This window comes from Notothenia rossii (genome assembly GCF_949606895.1).
Source record: "Notothenia rossii genome assembly, chromosome: 2".
Lineage (NCBI taxonomy): Eukaryota > Metazoa > Chordata > Actinopteri > Perciformes > Nototheniidae > Notothenia > Notothenia rossii.
Genome location: NC_136904.1, coordinates 24,454,360 through 24,479,352, shown reverse-complemented (window position 1 = coordinate 24,479,352; position 24,993 = coordinate 24,454,360). Strand labels below are relative to the sequence as shown.

General features: G+C 41.1%; 1 protein-coding gene across 2 annotated transcripts; it reads right to left on the bottom strand.

The window, feature by feature from the left end:
* Window positions 1-6,761: 6,761 nt before the first annotated feature.
* On the bottom strand, window positions 6,762-21,301 carry marchf7 (membrane-associated ring finger (C3HC4) 7). Of its 2 annotated transcripts, none has more exons than XM_079667156.1 (11): window positions 21,144-21,301; window positions 16,611-16,803; window positions 11,871-12,017; window positions 11,586-11,757; window positions 11,103-11,264; window positions 9,844-11,026; window positions 8,892-9,061; window positions 8,710-8,813; window positions 8,441-8,545; window positions 7,535-7,583; window positions 6,762-7,372 (listed from the first exon to the last, which is right to left on the bottom strand). In XM_079667156.1, the coding sequence occupies exons 2-11, from the start codon at window positions 16,791-16,793 to the stop codon at window positions 7,284-7,286; spliced, it is 2,364 nt and encodes a 787-aa protein (XP_079523282.1). In that variant the 5' UTR covers window positions 16,794-16,803; window positions 21,144-21,301; the 3' UTR covers window positions 6,762-7,283. The 2 variants fall into 2 exon arrangements, with proteins under 2 accessions (XP_079523282.1, XP_079523283.1); XM_079667157.1 differs by lacking the exon at window positions 21,144-21,301 and adding an exon at window positions 20,893-21,046.
* Window positions 21,302-24,993: the final 3,692 nt, after the last annotated feature.

The following is a 24,993-nucleotide window of genomic DNA, read 5'->3' as shown; positions in this document are numbered from 1 at the left end:
AGTAACCCAACACAATTAATTGTATTAGTTCTAAATTGTAAGCCTCTAAAACATAGGTGTAAATAGTACAGGTTTTATTGAAACTGGAACCTTAATTCAAAGTACAGTATACAAATCATCAAATAATTCTGTGAGAGGTCAAGTATATAGATACTAGAATATAATGTTAAATGTCAGGTTCCTCAGAAACGTTAGGGGACACATGTTGACATTCTGCACAGCAGGTGCAGAACTCCGTCCAGGGAAGGCCAACAGAGAGGCACTGGCACTTTCCACTCTCTCCACACTTTGCATCTTTGCAATACAAGTGAGTAATGTCTCTCACTTCTGTAGGTGCTGGGGGTTTTGTAAATAGCAGTGGTTGAATGGCCCCATCTCTGACTGAGTGAGCCCCGTGAGCTGCATTGCTTAAGAGATCCTCACATGCTATCTCTTTTACAAAATAAGTGTCCAGTCAACAACAAAACATGAGTGATCATATAGTGGTTGTATATTTTTCACAAGCAATGTGAAACATTAAACTTATACAAACTGGTGTACAAAACTCACATACCTGCGTTGATCTCCTGGAGTGTCTACTCTTTCTTCTCCACATCTCTTGTCCACCATCAGAGATTGCAAACATTTCAGAAACAGCTAGAGGTAGGGGACAAACAACTCATTCGCTGGGCATGTCAAAAACCTCCCTGCTTTGATCAAGACTTTAGGGAGCCTTTCAGCCCCTCTAGCAAAGGGACTGGAGAGCAAGCTTTGAAATGTCAGTACCATCTACATCAGGGATGGGCAACTTTGATGGTGGTGGGGGCCACATAATTGATGTACTGGCCACCAGGGGGCCGCAGATTCACTTGGAACACACACACACAAAAAGTCCATGTGTTGTATGTAATTATTAACAAATATACTAAGTCTGACTTCTTCATTGACATTTTACAATCAAAGGGAACATCCCCAAAAAATGGGAACATCCTCTAATAAGCTCAGTGAACAAATATTGGTTCACAGAAATGTTATTTCATTTTTACAAGTGGCATTTTTGTATTGAATAGGTTATTAAACAGTGGAATAAAACGATTTTAAACTATTGGAAAGCACGGAAAATGTCTGTGTATTGAGATTAACCATTAAGATGACATAAACATGTGATGGTCATGAACACTAACCCAGATATTAGTTGTCTAACTTGAACATAAAACACTTGTAGCCAGTCTCTGCATTCCCCTTATTCCACAATAAGGGGAATGTCAACACAGACACCCGTCAGCCCGAACTCTGCTGTTCCTCACACCACTCCCCCTCCCTCCCGCTGAAATTATGAATGAAAAGCGTGGTAATCATAGATAACACAGCAGGGTCCGTGACAGTTTGTTTTCATCTGATTTCATATAAACAAAGTCTTGGTTTTAAGAATATTAAACTTGTTTCGCCAAATTCAGATGATAAATACAACTTTTAAGCTTGTAAAGGCAGAATTTAAAAAAATTACGTTGTTTATAAATTATTCTGAGGGCCGCAAAAAGAGGAGGGAGGGGCCGCCATTTGCCCATCCCTGATCTACATGCTGTCATGTTCCAGACACTGCTCTCAACCACTCAGGGCTTGCACAAATACCTGCAGAAAGAAACAATTGACTTGGTGCAGGCAGTGGATTACAAAACAGCAGTTGAGAACACACTGAAAAGTTACCGAAGTAACGAGAAAGCACATGAGGTCTATGACAAGACCAAGGCCCTGTGCAATGATCTTGATATTCCCGAAACTGTGACACAGAGGAAGAAGCGTAGAAACATGGAAGACTTTGTAGTCGAGGCATCATGTGGAGCAATGTGAAACATTAAACATAAATAAACTGGTGTACAAAACTCACATACCTGCATTTCAATGGACAGCATAAAAGGACACGTGAGCTGGGTTCTGTTGCTCAGATTAGCTATTGATGATCACGTTGATAAATCATATAAAACAAATAGCCAATCACACAAAAAACATGTTGCTGTGATTGTGAGCATTAAACAATTAACATTAAACTAAACAAACTCAACAGTACGTTATTGTCATTATAAAATAAAAAGATGCATTTTGTCCACCGAGATAATACAGGCACCTTACCCTCAAGAGATCCTCACGTGCTATGAGAATCTCCCACAATCAATTGCCGTAACAAAGCTAATGCAGGCACACGTTTGTGACACCAGATGGCGCAATTGTGTATGTGCGTGTGGGGAGTCTTGCAGTAGAAAATTCGACTGTAGCACCGCCACTGTGGGCTAAGCCCCGAATGTTTCCAGGTCCAAGCACGCCCCTGGTGACACCATATCGCTGTCTGAAACATTGCTCTTTGTACATGTTGTTGAAATGCATCCTCTGTTGGCGGCAGATTTTCCGAGGCTGCATCTGTTGTTGATGCAACTATGAACCTCAGTTCATCCAAGTTTGTGCACATCATTCCAATTTCCTTTTTCTTTTTTCCATGTAGCAGAAGCGCAAATTCTCTTGCAACTGGCAAAGACTCTTCCAAGCTGGCAGAGAGTCCACAATGGGCCAGATCTTTGAGCTTGCTGAGATGGGTCTTGAGTTTGGTGAATGCTGTTGTCTTTCCTATTCTGTACAAACTACTTGTTGTGCCACAGCCAGTGAGTGCATGACATGCTGGTAGACAGTTAGACATGTAGTTGTCGCTCAGCTTCAGGACCATCTCCAACTAAACGGCCTCTTTGAGAAATTCCAGTCTGGTTTCCGTTCCGCCCACAGCACTGAAACAGCTCTGGTCAGGGGCCAACCAAAGATCCGCGGCGCTATGGTATCGTTTATGGTATCGTTTATGGTATCGGAGACAGACACAAGGATGGTGCTCCATGCCATACATCTTGCAGAGTCATATTCCCACATCATTGTGAGGTCTGATGACACAGGTGTGGAAGTACTGCTCATTATGCAAGCAAATACATGTTTGGTTCATCTCTAGTGTTCGCATGCAGGCCATGGAATGAGAGAGAGATATGTCCCCATCAACACCTTATGTGAGAAAATGGTAAAATACACAATAATAATAATAATAATAATAATAATAATAATAATACATTGTATTTGTAAAGCACCTTTCATTGCTAAAAGCAATCCCAAAGTGCTACAGGAGGCGTAAGAAACAAAAAATAAATAAATAAACAAAAGTTTAATCAAAGGCTTTTTTTTAAAGAAAGGTTTTTAGGCCTTTCTTAACGGCATCAGTGGTCTGGGGAGTCCTCATGTGGTCTGGGAGGGAATTCCACAGGTGAGGAGCAGCTGCACAGAAAGCCCGATCCCCCATAGTGCGGAGTTTGGTCCTGGGCAGTGTTGGGACTAACGCGTTACAAAGTAACTTTTTGCAGTAACTAATAGCGTTACTAGTTACCTATTCCCATTGAATAACGCCGTTATAGTTACTGTGATTTAAATGGGTGGGTTACTGCGTTACATTATGTGATGGAACTGAACCGAATCTCCCTGCAGATGTAATTTACAGGCGAATACAGCGATGTCCTCTCACAGTACCATGGAAAAGTGAACGTAACCAGAGAGGAGTGATGATTGGTTAATGCGGGGTAACATTTCAGGGTAAGCCAATCAGAGACAGAGTTGGGCGGGTCTTGCCTTATGGGGGAAATACACACACACGAACACTTGCTAATGCTAAAACACACACACACACACACACACACACACACACACACACACACACACACACACACACACACACACACACACACACACACACACACACACACACACACACACACACACACACACACACACACACACACACACACACACACACACACACACACACACACACACACACACACACACACAATGGCAGATGCAAGTATCAGCGAGAGCAGCAGCGCATTTGCAACTTGGAAATATAACCACTATTTTCAATTTGTGGGGATAAAGGACGCAAAAAATATTACGGTAAAATGTAAACTGTGTGCAGGACAGAAAGCATTGTCCACATCGAATAACAGCAATGCCAATCTCCTGAAACACCTAACTAATGTACATGTGGGGAGTTGTCTTTTCTCTTACTGTGCCACAGAACAACACATAAACTTGTATTTGTATTATTATTATTTTTTAAAGTAAAGTAAAGTAACGTGTTACTAGTTACTTTTACAATCAAGTAACTAATAAAGTAACTAGTTACTTTTTGAGAGCATAGTAACTATAACTATTACTAGTTACTTTTTAATAGTAACTTGCCCAACACTGGTCCTGGGGGGGCGAAGCAGAAGGTTTGTTGTGGAGCGGAGGTTGCGTGTGGAGGTTTGTGATGTGAGAAGTTCCTTCAGGTATGAAGGAGCGTTCCCGTGGATGCACTGATGGGTCAGTAGTGCGATCTAGTATTAGATCCTGAATAAGACAGGAAGCCAGTGGAGGGAATGAAGGACGGGTGTGATGTGGTTGTACTTTCTCACCCTCATCAGGATCCTAGCGGCACTGTTCTGTACGTATTGTAGCTTCTGAAGGCTCCCGCTAGGAATCCCGATGAGGAGAGCATTGCAATAGTCAAGCCTTGAGGAAACTAAGGCATGGACCAGTTGTTCAGCATCTGACAGAAGGTCTGCAATGTTCCTGAGGTGGTAGTAGGAAGTATTGCACAGGTGTTTGATGTGGGTGTCAAAGGTCAGATGTCAGTCAAATCTTACACCCAGGTTGGTAACTGATAAAGAGAGGGGTATGTTTTGGCCAGAAAAGGTGATGTGGGTTATGGGGGATGACTGGGCCTGGTTTTTGTGTGCCAACTAAAATAGCTTCTGTTTTGGAGCTATTTAGCTGCAGGAAGTTTTGTTGCATCCAAGCCTTTATCTTCTCAATGCAGGTGTTAAGGGATGTTGATGGGAACGTTGATGATGATGGTGACAGTGAGGATGCATGTGGGATAGGGTCTGTCTTTATATAGCTGCGTGTCATCAGCGTAGCAATGGAATGATATTCCATGCTGGCTGATGACATGGCCAAGGGGCAGAGTTTACAGGGTGAACAGAGTGGGCCTGAGGACCGACCCTTGAGGGACATCACAGGTGACAGGGTGTGTCTGGGACCTCGCAACTCCCAAGGAGGCGTACTCTGTTCTTCCAGACAGGTAGAACTGGAACCAGCTCAGGGCGGAGTCACAGAGTCCGATGGTGTGTTTGAGGCGCTGAAGGAGGATGTTATGGCCGACAGTGTCGAATGCTGCAGTCAGATCCAGGAGGATGAGGAGAGATGGGGAACCAGGTTCAGCCGCCATCAGCAGGTCGTTTGTGACCCTGACCAGAGCTGTTTCAGTGCTGTGGGCTGAACGGAAACCAGACTGGAATTTCTCGAATATCTCATTCACACCAACGGTGTTTCAGGGCCGGTTCGGAGCTGGAGCTGGAAAAGCACCGGGTTTTCCTGTTCACACCGCAACGGAGCAGCCTCTTAGCTCCGGAATCCGGTTCTTTTCAAGCACCAAAAAATTGTCCGGCTAGAGCAAAAGCACTTTTTACAAAACCCCCAGCACCTACAGAAGTGAGAGAAATTACTCACTTGTATTGCAAAGTGTGGAGAGAGTGGAAAGTGCCAGTGCCTCTCTGTTGGCCTTCCCTGGACGGATTCTGCACCTGCTGTGCAGAATGTCAAAATGTGTCCCCTAACGTTTCTGAGGAACCTGACATTTGACATTATATTCTAGTATCTATATACTTGACCTCTCACAGAATTATTTGATGAAATGTATACTGTACTTTGAATTAAGGTGCCAGTTTCAATAAAACCTGTACTATTTACACCTATGTTTTAGAGGCTTGCCATTTAGAACTAATAGACTTGATTGTATTGGGTTACTCTTATTCTGACTATTTGGTGATGTAGTTCAGCCACCTGGTATTTCCCTCTCCAAATATAATGACCATCAGAGTGAGCATTCTTAACTTATAAGCTATTGTGCCACTTATCCCCCATTCGGAATGTGACTGTATCAGAGAAGAGGTAGGCCTATGTATAAAGAAATGTCATTTGCAATAGAACTGTACCAGATATTTCCATACAACTACTGGTTAGTGTTCAATAGCACCCTAGACAATTCAGTAATGATATATTTTTTAGGGATTTCTGTTTTTCTGATAAATGAGAGAAAAGTGATTGAGTCCTATGTTCCTATCACCAAAAAGTACAATTTCCTTCTAAACTAAAGCTAAGTTTATAGGACTATATTTCAGTATTTTTTTAGTTCAATAATTGTCTGACTATTTGGTGATGTAGGACAGCCACCTGGTTCATACCCCAGCAAATCTAAAGAGGATAAGAGAGGTCATTCTCAAGTTATGGGCTTTTTAGTCACCTTTCCCATATTCGGCCTGGTCTAATTTATCTTTTTCAGGGATTGGGGTAGTTCTAAAGAACAACCCAAAGAAAAATGTTTTCCCCCAAAATAAAATTTGACAACAATCAATTTCATTAATGGGAGACCCTAAAGATAAGAAAAAACATTGTTGTCATTTGTTCTACCTCAGGTAGGGGTATCTCAAAATCTGAGGGCCCTTCCTGCTGGACTATAACAGAAGCTATTGAAAAAGACGAGATGCGTCAATTAATGACACCTTAATATCAAAAACATTGAACTACAAGTATATAAAAAAGGAGTTTTCAGTCCTCTATACAGATATTTATTAACAATAAGCACCTCAATATCCATCTTGTGCCAGCAACATTTATAGACAACAGTCCGTTTATGATAATAAAGAGAAACTAAACATAAATGGCAGTTTGCATTAAATCTTTATTTCCAAAATTGAACTGCATTTCAAACACTGACACAACAATGATTAGATTTATTTTCATTGGGTTAAGTTCTTCTTTTTCTTCAACCATATTCTCAGAGGAAAACAGAAAAGAAAAAAAAACACCACTTTTTATATTTTCTCGCAAAAGTTGTCATCACAACAACATCAGACCGACACGTGTCACCGCTGTCCCTCTGTGCTTTTCCATTCACACATTAAAGCACTTGTGGCATAAGGGTTGAAAAGAAATTGCATTTTATTTAATTAAAATTGAATAAAGTGCACTCATAAACAGAAATACAGTGGTGTCAACCAAAATATTTATCAAGTTTGCATATCTGCAAAAGCCACCTGCAACAAAGGCGAGACATCTTCTGAGCTGCCGATGCATTTCAGATGAACATAACAAATTCAAAGCATGTGTGAAAACTGGGTGAACTACCATATGGCAGGGAGTGACCCACTTCTTTTTTTACCCTCAATCCACCACTCACATAATTAGTACTCCTCTTCAAGACCGTCGTCCAGGTCAGAAAACTCAATAGATGGTCTGTTGTCTCGCAGCTCCACGTCACTTTCCCCAGGAACTGAAATTCAGACACATCAAGTCAAAATCTGTCGTCACACAATAATAAGGATAAACAAAGTAAATCATTGACAGTATGCTACAGCCTTTGTTGACTATTACAAACGGAATCTCACTTTTCAACAAACAATAAGCATAGAAGAGAAATGATTGATCCACATACTTTCAAGATTGTCCATGTGTTCATGAAGGATTCTCACCAGGCTGAATAACTGGGTGAGAGAAGGAAGCAGTTTCTATTTTCAAGATTTGTATTCCACTTCAAGATTATTAGATTTATATCCATTTTCCAATTGTGTATAAAACCATTGACCTGAGCATCTGTGTTCAATGTGTAAGAAGCTACAGTATGTAGTATACATTAGCCTTAAGCTGATTGGGAAATCAGATCGTAATTAAACACTTGTTTTTTTCCTAATCTTATATTAAGGCAGTTTTGACTTATTTACTATAAGCACTTGAATGTAGTAAACATTTTCTGTAGAATCTTCGCCCGGCTGTTTATTCAGAGATTTGTGTTGGAGCGCACTCAATAAGCTCAAGCAACTTTTTAATCCTTTATTAAACCATTTTCCATGATTTTAAACTCTGCATCTAATTTCCATACATGCCCTTTTATCATAACGCTGTTCTATGTGTATTGATCGCAATGGACATGATTTGGATTGTAATATTAAAGAAAAGATTATAACCTTTTAACTGAACATGACGCTACCTAGCTATTTAATAATTTTTTTGTAAATAAAATGTTCACACACACGCACTTTTAAAATTGCGTATCTTTAACTGTGTTGCTTGAAAAAGGTTTAGAGGTCTGATTATTTCATAGCTCAGTCTGAAAATAAGCTGAGCTCAAGATTATTAATAAAACCTCCAAGATGAAAACAAAAAGGATTCCAAGCCTGGTTTAGACGGAGTAAAAGATCCCTGTACACTGGGATGAAGTCTGAAGAGGTTCTTCCAGACAACGATATGATCAACTGTAGTGACGCACTAGCTAGTGAACTATGGGAGGATCAAGTAAGTGTGTGTGTGTGTGTGTTTGTTTGTTGTTTGTGTGTGTTCTCACCCCAGCTGCATCGACAGCTCCCAGCACATCAGAGAACCTCTGCTCACAGAAATGCAGCAGCACCACCAGGTAGAGGCCGCTGCTGATGAACTCATCATATTCTGACTGTGAAGCAAGGGGAATAGCTTTCAGTAAACTGTTGTTGTTTTATACACCATCAATTTATGTTTTACTCTCATTTTGCGGGTTTTACTTCAATAGAAATGTATTGATTGCGGTAAATTGTGAAATTCAAATCTCCACAGGAAGTAAAACGGTCGGTGACTCACCTGCACATGTGTCTTGTATAACTCCTGAATGTCGAAGTTGTCAATGTTCAAACGCAGCTTCTCCTTGCAGAGCTCACAGGTTGCAATGGCCTCGAGGTTTGTGCCTAACAGAAACATGTCAGCTTTGTTGACAAGACGTAGATTTGGTTAAAGCTGCAGCGGAGTGAGGGGTTGGTATTTACCGGAGCCAATTTTGGAGCGGAGCCACCTCTTGATGCAGTCCTGATGGACGAACTGCAGACTGCCGATGCAGCGGCAGGGCTGGATCAGGGGGTTGGTGGCCGCCTCCTCCCCCATCTGGCAGATTCGGCACAGGTCGCCTTCCTCATCGTCAGACTCCTCCAGCAGCAGTCTGTCGCAGGAAGGGGGGGATTAGTACTTCTGATGATACAGTAGCTATTACATACATCCATTTTCTTTGTACTGTTTCCGTTCTGATTTGATGTAAAGGGTCTTTGAGCATTAGGAAAAGCGCTAGAAAAATCCCGTGTTTTATTATTATTATATAAAAAACATTTACTTTCAAAAAGTACAGTAACTAAATTACTGAATATGTACATTTTAAAAAACATATTGAGGTTTTTGGGATAATAGTTTTCTCTTGTCTTAGAGATGGAAACACAGTACTAATGTATCATTGGTCCAAGACTGTGTTTTGCCTAGCTTGAGAAGCTACGGAATATCCGACCAACTAAGGAGATATAAAGCCCAGAGTCTACAAAATGGACTTAACTGTTCCTCAAATGATGCAAATTTGGAAAAAGAAAAAGGGCCTGATAAATCAGTATCACTGTAATTAAAATACAAAACAAACATATATTCATATCATCCAGCTCTTAGTAAGACAGCAATATATATATATATATATATATATATATATATATATATATATATATATATATATATATATATATATATATATATATATATATATATATATATATATATATATATATATATATATATATATATATATATATATATATATATATATATATATATATATATATATATACACACACACACATACATATACACACACACACACACATATACATATACACATATATAACTAAAATACCTATTCTAAGTTTACAAGATGAAATGCGTACGAGTTAGATAGTACTCCATTACCTCTCCTTGATCTTTCGCAGCTTCTCCTGGTCCGCGGTGGGTTTCTCCCTCTGGATCTCAGCTCCCAGAGCTACCATATGAGACGAGATGTTGTCGTACGCTCTGCGGTGTAGTGGAACATCGACTGCTGTGTCCTCGAGTTCAGGTAACGTTTCACCCTGGAGTCTGCAGGGACGACCTGCATTAAAGGCCTCCAAACCAACTGCTCCTTCATCCTCCTCCTCCTCCTCGTCATCTTCATCCTCCTCATCATCATCTTCATCCTCATCATCATCATCATCATCTTCCTGTGTTACTTTATGCTCAAGATTGTCCCACCTTCTCAGTAGGTGCTGCGGACGGCTGTAGCCTTCTTCCGAGCCAGCAGCAGAGTGAGCATTTTGCCCCAGAGTATGTCTCCTAAGGCGGGAGATGAGGGGAGGGCAGCGGCCGCGGAGGGAGGAGGAGAGCCAGGAGTAACTGCTGCCTCCCCCCCCGCTGCTGCTGGTGTTACTACTGCCCACACCAGGCTCTCTCCACTGCGTCGTTCTGGACGGAGCCTGTGCCCTGCGATCGTTGTTTTCCTGGATCGGGGTGAGGTCTGCTCTGCGGTTTCTCCCCAAGCCCCCCTCTGAGCCTCCAGCTGCAGGTTCCACGCTGGACACCCTGGGCCCCTCCTCACTGTCCACAGACTCTCCACCTGTGGGCGGGCTGTCATCGTCGAGTGAGCGGACACTGGAGGAACCGCTGGAAGAGTCCTGGCTGGAGCGGCGTGAAAAGAGGCGGGACAGAAGGCGTCGGGTGGAGCTGCGGCTGTCTGACTCTACACCTTCAGGGGCCGGTCTGGCAGGGAGCGGGACCGGCCTGGCAGGGAGCGGGGACTCTGGTCTGGGCAGGTGGGTCGTGAACCTGGAGGTGTGTGAGGAGTAGGAGGTGGAGGTGGTGTTCGAGGAGGGGACAGGGTTTCTTGTTGGTTCTTGAGATGAGCGGAGGGTGGATGAGCTGCTCAAGAAGCGGGAAGGGGTTCTGGTGCTTTCGCGCAACAGAGGGGAAGATCGGTAGGGGGAGGAAGCTGAGAGGTGGCTATTTAGGGTGCTTTCTCGAGCTGAGGAAGAGTAGGAGGAGGAAGAGAAGGAGGGGGTGTAGGTAGACTCTTTAGGCCGAGCTCCCTGCGCATATGTGGAGGTCATCCTGTCTGTTTGATCTGAAATGAGGGAACAGAAGTGTGAGTATATGTCACAAAACATTTGGAGGTTTTGAACATCACAACATGTGCCTACACGATGAGGAAGTCAATCCAGAGGTCCTGTTCCTTCTTTCTGCCAAACTTGAGAGAACGGGGTCATTCTTGGTCTCTAGCTCTCTCCTGGACAGGGGATTGGAGGAGGAAGACCGTGAGAGTAAACGGCATGAGCTCCACGATGAATCATAAGTGTCCTTCTCTAAAGAAAAGAAGAGACAAGCTGTTTAGAAGTCTGCCGAGTTCATTTTCAAATCGGGGGTTTGTCCCCGTTTCATAAACGACTAATTATATCAATATAAAATGTACTGTGTCTGCTTTGTAGCAAATTAACAACAAAAGCCACCAGTAGCATTTGAGTTAAGATCCAGACCATTTCAGAACCAACAAATAGGATTTATTATAGTTTTCCAAATGTTCTTTTACCCACTTAATAACCTGTGTAAGGATAAGGCAACAGCAACTCAGGGTACCTTATGGTAACAGCGTTTCTCATGACCTTCACAAGTCTAGTGTCATGTACCTCTGCCACTGCTGAGCCCAGTGCTGGAATAAGTGGATCCTGTAACGGAGGTGCTGGGAGTTCTCGTGTACAGTCCTCTGTTGCTGTACGACAGTTTTGCCCTTTTAGAATCGCCATCATCAGTGACTTTCAACAGACTGGAGCGCATCCCCAACCTGGGCTCAGGATCAGTCTGGGGAAAAGCAGGCAGACATTTCAAATGTATTTGATTCAACAAGATTCCTATAAACTCAAATGTTTTCGAAAACCTGTAACCCAGACTGTATTTTGCCACAGCTTCAGTACCAGTTTGCTCCTGCTGCTGAGAGAGGATTCAGCCCAGGGGCGCTCATAAGATCTGCTGGAGGACGTCAGAGAGGAGGGTAACTTCCAGCTGCTGGAGCGACTGTCAGAGCTGCTGTAGTCTCTGGAGGAGCTCAGGAGGCGAGAACTCTTTAAAAAGGAGAGAAAGTAAAACATGTAGCATTAGTAGGTACTCACACATGGGCACATATGCAATACAAAAAAGGGTTAACTTCTCTTGTACTTTAGTAGTTGCTATGGAACAACATTCTGATTGTTAACTTGTAAAATTGCTTCCCATCGCATCTTGTAAACGTTTCACAGCAAAGGTTGAGAAAGAAGACGACTGCAAGCTGATGCTAACCTGGACGCAGGAATTAGGTTTTTAATCATTCAGAAGATTGGCTTTTGAAATGTTCAATGAGGAAGGATATGTATTCCACAGTTTGGTGTGCTGGCAAGAAACACTGAATGTAAAAATGGCCGCTTGTTTCCAGGAAAAGCCCTGAAGGATTACTTCATAATCCTGCAACTGCAGAACATCAAAGAGCAAGGATTATTTTATTATTATTCTGGCTAATTTTCAATTAGTCATATAGTACAGCCTGAGAGAAAAAGGAAACGAGAGGGGGTGACATGCTGATCGGAAAGTGAGCGGTTGGCTGGGTCTTAGCAACTAGCCTAGAATATTCTAGAAAGAGCAGGAACTAGACCGGGCCCAGGCCAACAGTAACACTATCTTTTGAGATGGGCCTTGACAAGCAGCAGGACTAAAATACTCACAACGTGTGCCAAGGAATCTAGGGTGCCCTATAAATAGACCTCCAAAGTGTCTGCTGTTACACCTCTGAGATGCTGTATAGCTGCTGTAACATGTTCCTGAGGGAACCTGTGAGAAAAGAGCTTACTCTAACGGCCCGTCCACACTACAGCTTCGAAAGCTTCAAAAACGCTTTCCAACGCGCATAGCCGCGGGAAGTCATTTTGCTCAGGGAGTGCTGCCAAAACTGGGGAGGGGGGCCGCTTAAAAAAAAAGAAGAAAAAAGGCGGTGCCGGCCCGGCTGTCAGCGATGCGAGCAGCATAAATTGTTTGTTAAAGGCGAGACACGGCAGGCATAGTTTTTCATGCACTGGTACATTTTGAGATGTTGTGCTATTTTGATTCCATAACATGTTTTCTTTCAGGCTTGTGGAAGGAAAACGTACAAAATACACACTTAAGTGTTTATTTTACTATAGTTTGTCTATTTGCATCTGTATATTTCTCCTAAATTCACCAAAAGTTAGCATTCTCGTAACATAAAGTACCGCGACCGCTGTTTGCACCATGTCATCAGAGATATCGTTGGAAAGCTCCGTCTCTCCTGCACAATCTCATTGGATCCAAATATGGTCATTTCCTTTGCATCAGCAACCAATCGTAAAAGTACAAAAGGGTCTTAAACCAAGAAACGAAATCTCATTGGCTGGTGTCAACTTCTGACAACGTGATTCGTTCAGATGCGTCACGTGGTGTGCTAAAACACTTCCTGGTTAGCTTTTCCGCTAGAAATTTAAATGGCAAAATGGTAAAAGAACGGCGAAAAAACGTTCACAGAGAAGACAACAACAATTGTCACTTGCACGAAGCAAGATTATACAAAAAACAAATGACCCCGAACATGAAATACATTCACGGAGAGCGTCGAGGCGCAAGCTGTCATCCAAAGAACAGGAGGGTTTAGCTAGCGCCACACTGCAATCTTTAAAGTTAGTTTTCTCAAAATGAGTTTTTTCTCCTACTCTCCGAAATATCCACTTCAGTTGCACTTACATACACCAAACCTTCCAGTTATATTCCTATCAACATTATGAAGGCTTTTACTAAAAGGTTTGTTCATATATCATTCATAGCCTGAATTATATAAGATTGTATACCTAAAAACATGGCGAAAATTGATATTTTAGGGCTGTTAACAGTATTTTCTGATCTATGGAGGGATAAAAAGAGATATCCAAAATCCCTTATGTAAAAGCCTTGGATGCTAATATGAATACAAAATGAAACAATAATTTTGAACCTGGCTTTATCCAAAGTTTAGATTTCGGTTCCTGAAATGTGTTAAAAATATGCGCATATAATGGAGATAATGGATCATTTGCATATTCAGAAAACTTGTAATACAAGAAACAATTTCCTCATTGTAGGTAATTAACTGGAGAAATGTCTTTAAGTTAAAAAAAATGACCCTATTCACCTGGGGTGTCTCGCCTTAACTGTTATGCTTAATAAACCATTATAGACCTACATCACTTAGCAACAGCTGCACATGCCCACACGCTAACTATGGGTCTTACAAACCGACATAACATTACAAATAGTCAGAAAATATTATTTACAATATTAATAAAACTATGAATTCAATTTTAACTGATTGACAAGGCAAAACACTGCACAGCGGCATTAAAGGAAAATGTCGTCTTACCTTGCGTATGTGTTGGGGCTTCACAAAACCCCAAATGTAGCCTTCCTCTCTGGGGTGGCACTAATGAAGACCCTCATTAGAGCAGATACATCCACATTGTCCAAAATGTTACTATGGACATGCATCAAAGTCAGATGTGTCAGTCTCTTCTGTGTCATATTACTCTAGTTGGAGCAGCTGGTGGTCCAATCTTTTTATTGGGTTGTTTGTTGGAGAAAAAAAAATCCAAAGTCCTTTTTTGCGCCATTCTAAAAAGTTGTCACTCTTCAGTGTGTGTGTGTCGCGTCAATTACGTCACTATCCCACGACCTAGATGACTCGGATTTTATTTATTTGGAAAATAAATTCAAGCCACCTGACTGGTACAAATATATACTATGACTATTATATGCTACTGTATACAGCTAATTTTATTTTAAGTAAAATCATAACTATTTTATGTAGTTTAATCATTTTTATTTAGGTGGTCACTCAGTTTTTAAAATGTACACCACTCGCCAACAGGGGGTGCTGCAGCACCCCCAGCACCCCTACTTCCCGCGGCTATGCCAACGCGTCTGCCCATTCACTTTGAATGGGGTGACGTCACGTTGCCTCGCTTTTCGCCGAACTGAATTGTGGATACCATAGAGGTCCCTCTCCGTCTGCAGAAGTTGAACAAAGTTCAACTTCTGCAGCCGGAGACGCCGGAGTAGCCAGCGTCAGCCAATCAAATCCCGTTTATGCAAATCTGACAGTTCAAGCGCTAGCCAATCAAACCGCGTGCAAGCTGGGAGAGCCAGACCGCAGTTCATTTCTTCATATTCCAAACGAGAAATTACGGTAGCAAATCACCCGGTTCTTTACGACCAGAACTATTTACCGGGATACAAACCGGAGGAACCAGGCATGGAGGGAGGTGGCAGAGACAGTGACTGAAACTGGTAGGTTTTCACCTGTTATATATATAGCTCGCATAAAATCCCCGGGGTTTTTTGCTTTGTATGCCGGGGGCGGGACATGCATGTGATTGGTTGTTGGTCGCGGTGCTCGAATAAAATCCCCAAGCTTCAGACACGCCCAGCTCCAAGCTTTTTTTTAAGCTGTAGTGTGGACGGGCCGTTACACCCTCTCTCTCTGGAATACACCTGAAAGGTAGACTCAAACCCTAAGCATAATCAAAACATAGATACAGCAGGATGTCGCAGACCCATGCCCAGTATAAAGCTGTTGTCTACAATGACAGCTGAAAGGCCAACTCTTAATAAGCATACCGTGAATATGATAAGAAACTAGAAGCCACATTTACAGGACACCAGGACTATTGCACTACAACAAATGAGGTTGTGTACTCCATATTAAATTATATATTCTATATGTAAATGTTATGAGGTGGGCGGGCATTGTGTATGAAACTACAATGCATGGTTCCATTATAATAATAATAATAATAATAATAATTAGTAGTGCACGATAATTATCGGCCCGATAATTATCGGTCCGATATTAGGAATTATGACGTCATCCCAATAAACCCGATAAAAGTATTAATAGCCCCGATAATATACAATATATCTTTTGGGTAAAAAAAAAGAAAAAAATACTGCGGTGTGGGTGGATTGGGATGAGGGGCGCTTGTTTTTCACTCGGGTCCTCCCGTTTGGCCAGTACTGTGGTATTATTGGTTTAGGAAGAGGGGAGTTTTTCACCAATCCAGCACTCCCTAACTCATGCCTGGCTGTGATGTAAATGGTGTGCGGCCGTCAAGCCAGGACAGTAAACAAACATGTCGTCGGTAGTATGGGACTATTTCAAAGTTTCAGAGTTAGATAGTTCGCTTGCTATTTGTATTAACAAATGCAATGCAGAAGTTCCACGAGGAGGGAAAAAGGCAACGAGCTATAATACTTCCAACCTGATTAGTCACCTGAAACATCGCCATCGCTACGATGGTGTGTTAAAAGCGTACGAAGACGCCTGCGCTGCTAAACTAGCGGCGAATCCAAAGCCAGCTGCAAAGGCACCGGGGCTTTTACCTATCGACGAGGCTTTTGAAAAAGGCAAGAAGTTTGCCAGAGACGACCCTAGGGCTAAAACGAGGAAAAAACTACAGGTACATTTATATATATATATATATATATATATATATATTATATTATTATTGGTTATCGGTCTTGAGAAGCAGGAAGTTATCGGTATCGATTTAAAAAAAACGATATTGTGCATCCCTAATAATAATAATAATAATAATAATAATAATAATAATAATAATAATAATAATAATGTGCAGTCAGCCTACCTGGTGGTCAAGGTCTGTCTTGTAAGATGATGAGGCTCTTGGAAGGCGGTCATTATTGAGCACAGAGTCCCTACTGTACAACCTGCTGGAGGACAGTGATGAGGAGGAGACAGTTGGACTCGATGTGTAGGATGACCTTGAGCTGGGCAGACAGAAAGGAAGTCTGCGAGACCTGGAGTCCATCACTGATTGCCTGTAGTGAGAAACCCACAAGTTATATCACACGGTTAGTTGAGGTGAGCTGGAAGGAAGCAGAAACCTATTCATAAATGCATCTTTTACTCCACACCCAATCACGAGTCAAGGCAATGAAGTTAACACCTTGCAGCATTGCTTTTTTGAAATGGCCTGCTGCAACCTCTTGAGTTGGCATGTAAAAAAAGGGTGAAGGGGCGGTGTATGAGCATGTTAGTTGATGGAGCGCACACGTGTGTCTGTAAACAGTAAAGTTGCCATCATGCTGCTTCCTGGACTTGGCATCAAAGCCACAGTGCCTATCTTTGGGGCTATGAACTCTGCCACATGAACATGACACTTTCATGGAGCAAGCAGTAGCACTATAAGCTCTGACTCTCAGCAAGCAAGGTGCGCTATAACAGCTATGAGATACTGAGAAATCAGATCATTTATTATTAAGCTGTAAACTCCAATACACATTAAAGGTGGGGTAGGTAATTTTGGAGAAACCACCTCGAGTGCACTAGAATTTGAAAATACACAGGCGGAAAAAATCTGCCACTTCCTTACAGAGCCCCTTCTCCAACACACACATGACCAATGAGGGCACGAGATAAGTTTGTGCACAGATGGAAGGCTGACAGGCAGGTAGGCCATCCAGTTATTTTAGCCAGGCCAGCTAAAATGATTGGTTGTGCTTTTTACAGTACTACGGCTTCCACAGATGAATTTGGATGGATTTTTTGTCAAAGCACATAAGATATTCATTGCTATCGGGATGTTAAGAGCATTCCATGGAATATAACAAAAAGTGTATCTCGAGCCGGTTTCTCAAACGTACCTACTCCACCTTTAATATTCTCAACACATACTTTTATTCTAATAGTTTTAATTAAGTTACCTTAAGGGCCGATGGTGTATTAGATATAGGCAAAAAATTACCAGTGGAACTAAGAGGGAGAGCTGAGAGTTTCTCACATAAAACGGTACAGTATGAGTTACTCCCTGGTAATGATATGGGTCCAAGGACATTAGTTAAGCACCTGTGGTCAAAGATAGCTCAGCAAGCCAGCAGTCTGTCAAACTGAAAGGACCAGCAGTAAAGAAGGCCATGTGACCTTTACAGGTCACATGGCCTCCTCCTTGCTGTCTCTGAGGAACTGCACACTGCTAAAGCAGCATCCCTCTCCTCTGTCATCATCCTTCTGGACCTGTCTGCTGCATTCGACACGGTGAACCATCAGATCCTCCTTCGCACTCTCCAAGAACTTGGAGTTTCAGGCACTGCACTTTCCCTCCTCACCTCATACCTCAAAGACCGCACCTACAGGGTAACTTGGAGAGGGTCCGAGTCCGACCCTTGTCAATTAACTACAGGGGTCCCTCAGGGCTCTGTTCTTGGTCCCCTCCTCTTCTCCTTGTACACAAACTTGCTCGGGTCTGTCATTAGCCCGCATGGTTTTTCATACCACTGCTACGCTGACGACACCCAACTAATTCTGTCCTTTCCCCGCTCAGAGACCCAGGTCGTCGCACGCATCTGTACTTGCCTAGCAGACATCTCTCCGTGGATGTCTGCTCATCACCTCAAGCTCAACCTTGACAAGACTGAACTGTTTTTCCTTCCGGGAAAAGATTGTCCCGACTCAGACTGCAAGGAATCTGGGTGTGATCCTAGATAACAAACTGTCCTTCACTGCAAACATTGCTGCTACAACCCGCTGCTGCAGATACACGCTTCACAACATCAGGAGGATACGTCCCCAGCTGACCCAGAAATCAGCGCAGGTTCTGGTCCAGGCTCTCGTCATCTCACGCCTAGACTACTGCAACTCCCTCCTGGCTGTTCTACCTGCGCCATCCGACCTCTCATCCAGAGTGCAGCGGCTCGTCTGGTCTTCAACCTTCCAAAATTCTCCCACACCACGCCGCTCCTCCGCTCCCTTCACTGGCTTCCGGTAACTGCTAGAATCCACTTCAAGACACTGGTACTTGCGTACCATGCTGCGAATGGATCTGGCCCTTCCTACATCCAGGACATGGTTAAACCATACACCCCAGCACGTGCACTCCGCTCTGCATCGGCCAAAGAGCTCGCTGCACCCTCACCGCGAGGGGGACCCAAGTTCCCATCAGCAAAAACTCGTGGGTTTGCTATCCTGGCTCCAAAATGGTGGAATGAGCTCCCCATTGACATCAGGACAGCAGATAGCTTGCACAACTTCCGGCGCAGACTGAAAACTCATCTCTTTAGACTCCACTTCGAGCGATAGAATTACTAACAAAGCACTTATATACTAATAAAGGGCTGGCTTATCTAAAGCCAGTTGAGTAGCACTTGAAATGTTTGGCTCCATGAAACCTGATGTACTAATATGATTCTGTTTTCTTCAAGGTTGTATCTTCCTGGTTGAATGCACTTATTGTAAGTCGCTTTGGATAAAAGCGTCAGCTAAATGCAATGTAATGTAATGTAATGACAAACATTTTAAACCACAACAAGCACTTAAACCTTTTACTTTGGAAAAACAGAATAGGAGATGTTGAAGGAAACATAACCGTAACATTAAAATTGGAATTAGTCTGTAAAAAGTACAAAAGAATGCAATAAATACCCAAATATATATTAAATGTGTGGTGGTGTGGTTAACTACTAGTTTAGAGGAGTCACCATTTGCTGCTTATCATTTCTATGTAACTAGCTGCAGATGTCATTTCTCTTGGGAACCAAATACCCTGCAAGAATCCCACCTTTACAAAGCTCATAATGTTAGGTTCAACTCGCTGGGTTGTTGTGTTGTGAGGCTGTGGTTTGTGGTGCTATTGAACTGTGTTGGCTCTTTCAGAATGGTGTTTCTAATGATTTTGTCCACTACATTTAGGTCAATAAGGTCAACCAACCACCAGACCATGAACCACAGACTTAATCATATTGACCACTCTTGAATAATCACCTCTCTGAGGCAGAGTCCAATTAAAATTCACCTCATTTTAACATTAATCAAAGAATGCAAGGCTGTGTGATTGTTAAGAACGCAATAGTTTAAGCTTAGTGTGAATGTAACAAAACACTGGACCACTAGGCCTGTAACTAACCTGAGCACATGACCATGAACTTTGTGATACATCATTATCAGTCTAATTAAATAAAAAGACAGTTTGGTCAGTGAAAGCATGAAATAAAAGTGTTAACGTCTTGAGTTTTTGTTGGGAAACGAGAAAGGCTAGCCTGCTTCCGTCTATACCTTTAGCTTGTAAGATTTTGGCTGAGTGATAATTAACCAGAGATGGAAGAAGTATTCAGATTGTTTACTTAAAGTAAAAGTAGCAATACTACACTTTAAAAATATTGTTACAAGTAAAACGTACAAAAGTATTAGTAAATGTACTTAAAAGCACCAAAAGTAAAAGTAGTCCATAATTTCAGGATCTCATATATATATATATATATATATATATATATATATATATATATAGAGTTACTGGTTATAATTATTGATGTGTTGGTGTTTTATTACAGCTGGTAAAGGTTGAGCTAATTTGAAGAACTTGATATAGGCTACTGCTGCTGCTGGATATCTTAACCTATACATTTAATCATTGATTAATATTGTGTATTAGCTTATTCTAAAAACGTAAAAGTATATACTAACCAACAGCTGTTAAATAAATGTAGTGGAGTAGAAGTATAAAGTAGCACACACTTAGAATACTCGGGTAAAGTACCTCAATATTTTACTTAAATTGCGTACTTGGGTAAATGTACTTTGTGACAATCCACCGCTGTGATTTTCAAACATCGACATTTGAAAAACGTATACATTATGGTAGTAGATTAACCTGTGATTTACGTTTTTTATTGCCCTATCTACACTGTAGCTAATGTGCACATGACAATAAAGCCTTGAATCTTGAACCTAGCATTATACACATAGCTGGCAATGCTCGGAACGTTAACATCACTGTTGTTTTTTGCACGTTATGCACCCAACGTTAAGCTACAACATAACTACTAGCTAACGTGAGCAAATACAGAATAACACGACGTTTAGTGTGTTACACTTGCAAGATAGTTGTCGTTAAACTACGTTAGCTCCCCACTCACCGTTGAGACGTGCTAGCAGCAAGGTGGTTCAGCTGTTGTTTTTCGCTGCTTGCTACAGAGGCTGGCAGTTTAGCTGTAAGCTAACAAGCTGCTTAGCTCGTCATCTGCACACTGGTCAGGACATTTTACATGCTAATAGGTGGCGCTAAATGAAACTGATGATTGTTTAAAGCAACCAGTTACAGTAACAAGTGACATTTTAAATTAACTATATTCGTAACACAGTGCACTGTCACTATAAACATCCTTACCTTTGGTTTCAATCTTTCTTGCTTAACAGGAGCGATGGCGGCTGTGTTGACTGCTGTTTACACAGACGGTCAGGTGATTGACAGTGACCCGGGGAGGGTGGTGTTCATATGGACAACAGCTCCCAGGTGATTCGATACACCCATGCACAAAGTTCAAATTAACAACACAACCATTTTTAAAACACATTTTGAGTCATTACATACATGCAACCCAGTAACAATATTAACATTTAAATGATTAAATTACCCTTAAAAATCCCCAAGCCAAACAGTGCCCCCATATGGTTTAGATCAGCAAGTCATATTCATATGTTAAGTGATTTATTTTACCTACAACTCAAATGTTATAACCATACAGTCTATGGTTATAACACACGTTTTGTTGTCCAAATCCAAATGATGGGCTTTTGAATAACCAGTGCTTACGTTTTGTCAAGCAAACTCATTACAACATGTGTACTGTATTTTGTTAACATTTTTTATTTATTGTATGAATATTTTATTCACACTTCTAATTGGCTACATTTCAAAGGGAAATGTTGCACTTTTTACTCCACTACTCTTTCTAGTAAGGCTACAGTTAGTTTGCAGATTAAGATTTTCAAACAAAGATTGCTAGTTTTACGAATTATGAAATGTAGGCCTACAGATTGAATTAGCCTACTATTCATGAATGTTGACAAATCATTTCGTTTTGACATATCGTGCAGTATTATTTTGGACACTTGGTGGCGATCATTAGATGCACAGGGATGTATACGTGGGGCCAAAGGTGACAGGAAGGTAAGAACACAGGTAAAGCACAAAGACAGAACAACACGCACCCCACAGCTTGCAAAATTTGCAAAACCCGGTATGTTCAAATCTATGTACACTTACATTAATAACCCATCAACTAAACTGCCTATAAAAACTGGAAAATCTGCTGTTATACACTTCCACCTACCTGTATTTTATTGGAACCAGGGAAATAAAATGTTGGACACATAAAAACCCTACCCAACAGTTTCTCAATTATTTAACAAAAATCCACAACATTGAAATGCTGTTTAATAGCATTCTTAAAGTCACTCTGCAGATAAAAGTTCAAAGTTAACACATATTATTGATTTATTTGTAATACAATTTGTTTTACTGTGTGGTACATTCATAGGATATTTTCGTCCTTGTTTGACATCTGATTACCATGATTATAGTGTAGGAGCTTGATAAACCTCACACTTGTCAACTCTCTAATGTGATGACCAACAGAGACATGGATTTGGAAAATGAACCTTAATTTAGCATAATTTGAATCAAGGAAATGTAGCACATTTTACAATTAATGTTATGAATGAATACATTGGCCATTGTGAAATTATAAGAAAGACAGCAAGAAGATGTTTGAATTGCTTATAGCTGTTCACATGGACATTACAATGAATGAATCAGTTAAAACATGTTCATTGTAGCAATTTCAAATGGAATGTATTGGCTTTAAAGTTAAAGTGTCTGTGTTCTACATAAAATATCTCAGACAAACAAACCACTCTTCGGATTTGGACTAAACTGGGGCATGTGATGCATCATACACACATCATGGCATACTGACATTTTCAAAATGACTGCCCTAAGGGAGACACTGTGAATACAAGTCAAAATAGATAACTGGCACTTTGCTAACAGATATGTCCATGCTGTCCAGCACTGCTGAGTAAATGCCAAATACAAAACACGAGGTTTTTTTAACACAGAAAACTCATTTAATAATTGAAAATTTCCTTCAGAAGACAAAAGGTTCAGAAACCATTCAGCAAACACATCACCATAGAAAGTACATGCTAAATATTAAGTATATTTTTTATGAACAATACAGTCAGGGTTACTTTGTGTCTGGATAGATACTTGTGGTTTTTCAAAGCTTTGGGCAGCACTTACTAAATGTCATTACATTTTTGGGTAGAAGCAGATATATCAGAGTTAGATAACTTGAATCCTGGTTAAGAAAAACACTCATTAAACCAGAATTGTCTTCATTCTCATGTTGTACCATGGGGGAAAGTGTAAAGCTTCCTGTCATAGTTAAGGCAGAGGGATCACCACATCCATAATCTGACATATTTGAACAGTAATGGTTATTGTAAATAGGATCTGTAAGTGCATTGGCCAATCTTCCAATAACAACTTCTGTATGGTGTTAACCACCAAGAGATATATCTGATATGCAAACCAATTAACAACATTAGAGATCATATGATTTGTTTGTTTTTTAAATTGCCCAGTGTTTATTTACTAAAACTTAATATTTATCTCTCTAACCTGCACATCACCAGTACTTGTTGCTATAATATAGTTTTTTTTTAAGGGGTGACCGTGGGGATAGTGGATCTTTAGGGATAAAAGAAGGGTGATACATTATTTTAAAGCTTGGAACCTGAAGATTCGTCTGAGATGCTGTATGTGACATTTTCAGGTCATATATCTGTAATTGTATTCTGGTTAGGTGCATATTCAAAGTTGAGTTAATAAGGGCTTGCTTAGAACATTATGATTGACGTACATGATCATCCCCATGCTTAATTATATCTCATAAGTTGTTGCAGCAATTTAACATATTTGGTGCATGCAGGATATTGAAATACACGTTTTAGAATAGGGAAAAATAACACATTTATGCTGCATGCAAAAAACCGCATGTTTTTGCTCCTGACTGCTTTTGATTAGCATTATATGGGCTTGTTTGTTTAGACGACGCTTGTGGGTATCCATCCAACTCATTATTATTGAGATATCTTGAGACGAGAGGTCAATGGATTTCAGGTTTTCACTCCCCAGAAATTAGCCAGACTACAGATCACTATTTAGCATTCTTCACAACAAGCTAACATGACATGGTTACATTATAGGATTGGTACCAATTGATTCCTTAGTTCTACTGGTTATCTTGTGGTTGACATAATTGCAGTTTAAGCAGGTTCAGATTGAATAAGAAAAATATCCAAGAACAAACAGCTCTGAAATGTTATTAGTGGTATTTGTTTATGTTGCTGTTGATGGTCATCGGAATCTATGTCCATTTGTAACAAATGCATATATTGACATACAGACACTGACGTCATTATGAAAGCTAGAGAAATCTTATAGCCACTAAGGGGAGCTGTAGCTCACACTTTCTACCTCCACATCCCTGGAAGAGGCAATTGAGCTGCATTATTATTTGCTTGCCAGAACTTGATGTTTTTTTAGTCAGGGAGGCAATTAAAGCCAATTTCAACAGGTTTAATTAGATTGATTTGAATAATTGTTTTGAAAGGCCTTGTAGATCCGGTCTTCACAGTAAATCCTGTATTAGCAGCTTTCATTTGATTTGCATACTTTAACTCCCATCTAATTGTGTAGACATTGGAAAGCACTGATCAAAGATAATCCCTCACTTATACTTTTTTGACATTTTGATTTCATGTTGCAGATATTGTAGGTGTGTTTGTGAGTTAAATTAATGTCCCATCTAAAACTGTAACCAATGAAGTCATGTTACGTGTGTAAGGGCTCAGAAAGGTCAGTTTGGAGCGAAGACGGAGCATTGTTCCACAGCAGATGCATAACACTGTGAAGGTCAACAAGACACTCATCCTGCCTGCTAAAGCATAGCACTTAAAATGCCTAGCGATCCATTATTAGTCACATGTATACAACAGTGAACAGTGATCAAACCAAGTGTAAATCTAGCCAAGGCTAACAGAACAAGAGGTGAAGGAGAAACTGAGAGTGAAAAGGATAAATATATGAGGGCGGTGCTGCAGATTAATTACTGACAAAAAGGACGCACGACCTAGACAAATGAGGAAGTGCAAGGTCTGGTGAGTTTGGG

What these genes read in the sequence shown, in the direction of transcription:
- marchf7 (XM_079667156.1), bottom strand. Translation starts at nt 16,793, where the DNA reads ATGGACTCCAGGTCTCGCAGACTTCCTTTCTGTCTGCCCAGCTCAAGG. An exon ending in TGGGCTCAGCAGTGGCAGAG is followed by an intron (nt 11,265 to 11,585) that starts GTACATGACACT and finishes TCTTTTCTTTAG; the next exon opens with AGAAGGACACTTATGATTCA. An exon ending in CTGCGAAAGATCAAGGAGAG is followed by an intron (nt 9,062 to 9,843) that starts GTAATGGAGTAC and finishes TTCCTGCGACAG; the next exon opens with ACTGCTGCTGGAGGAGTCTG.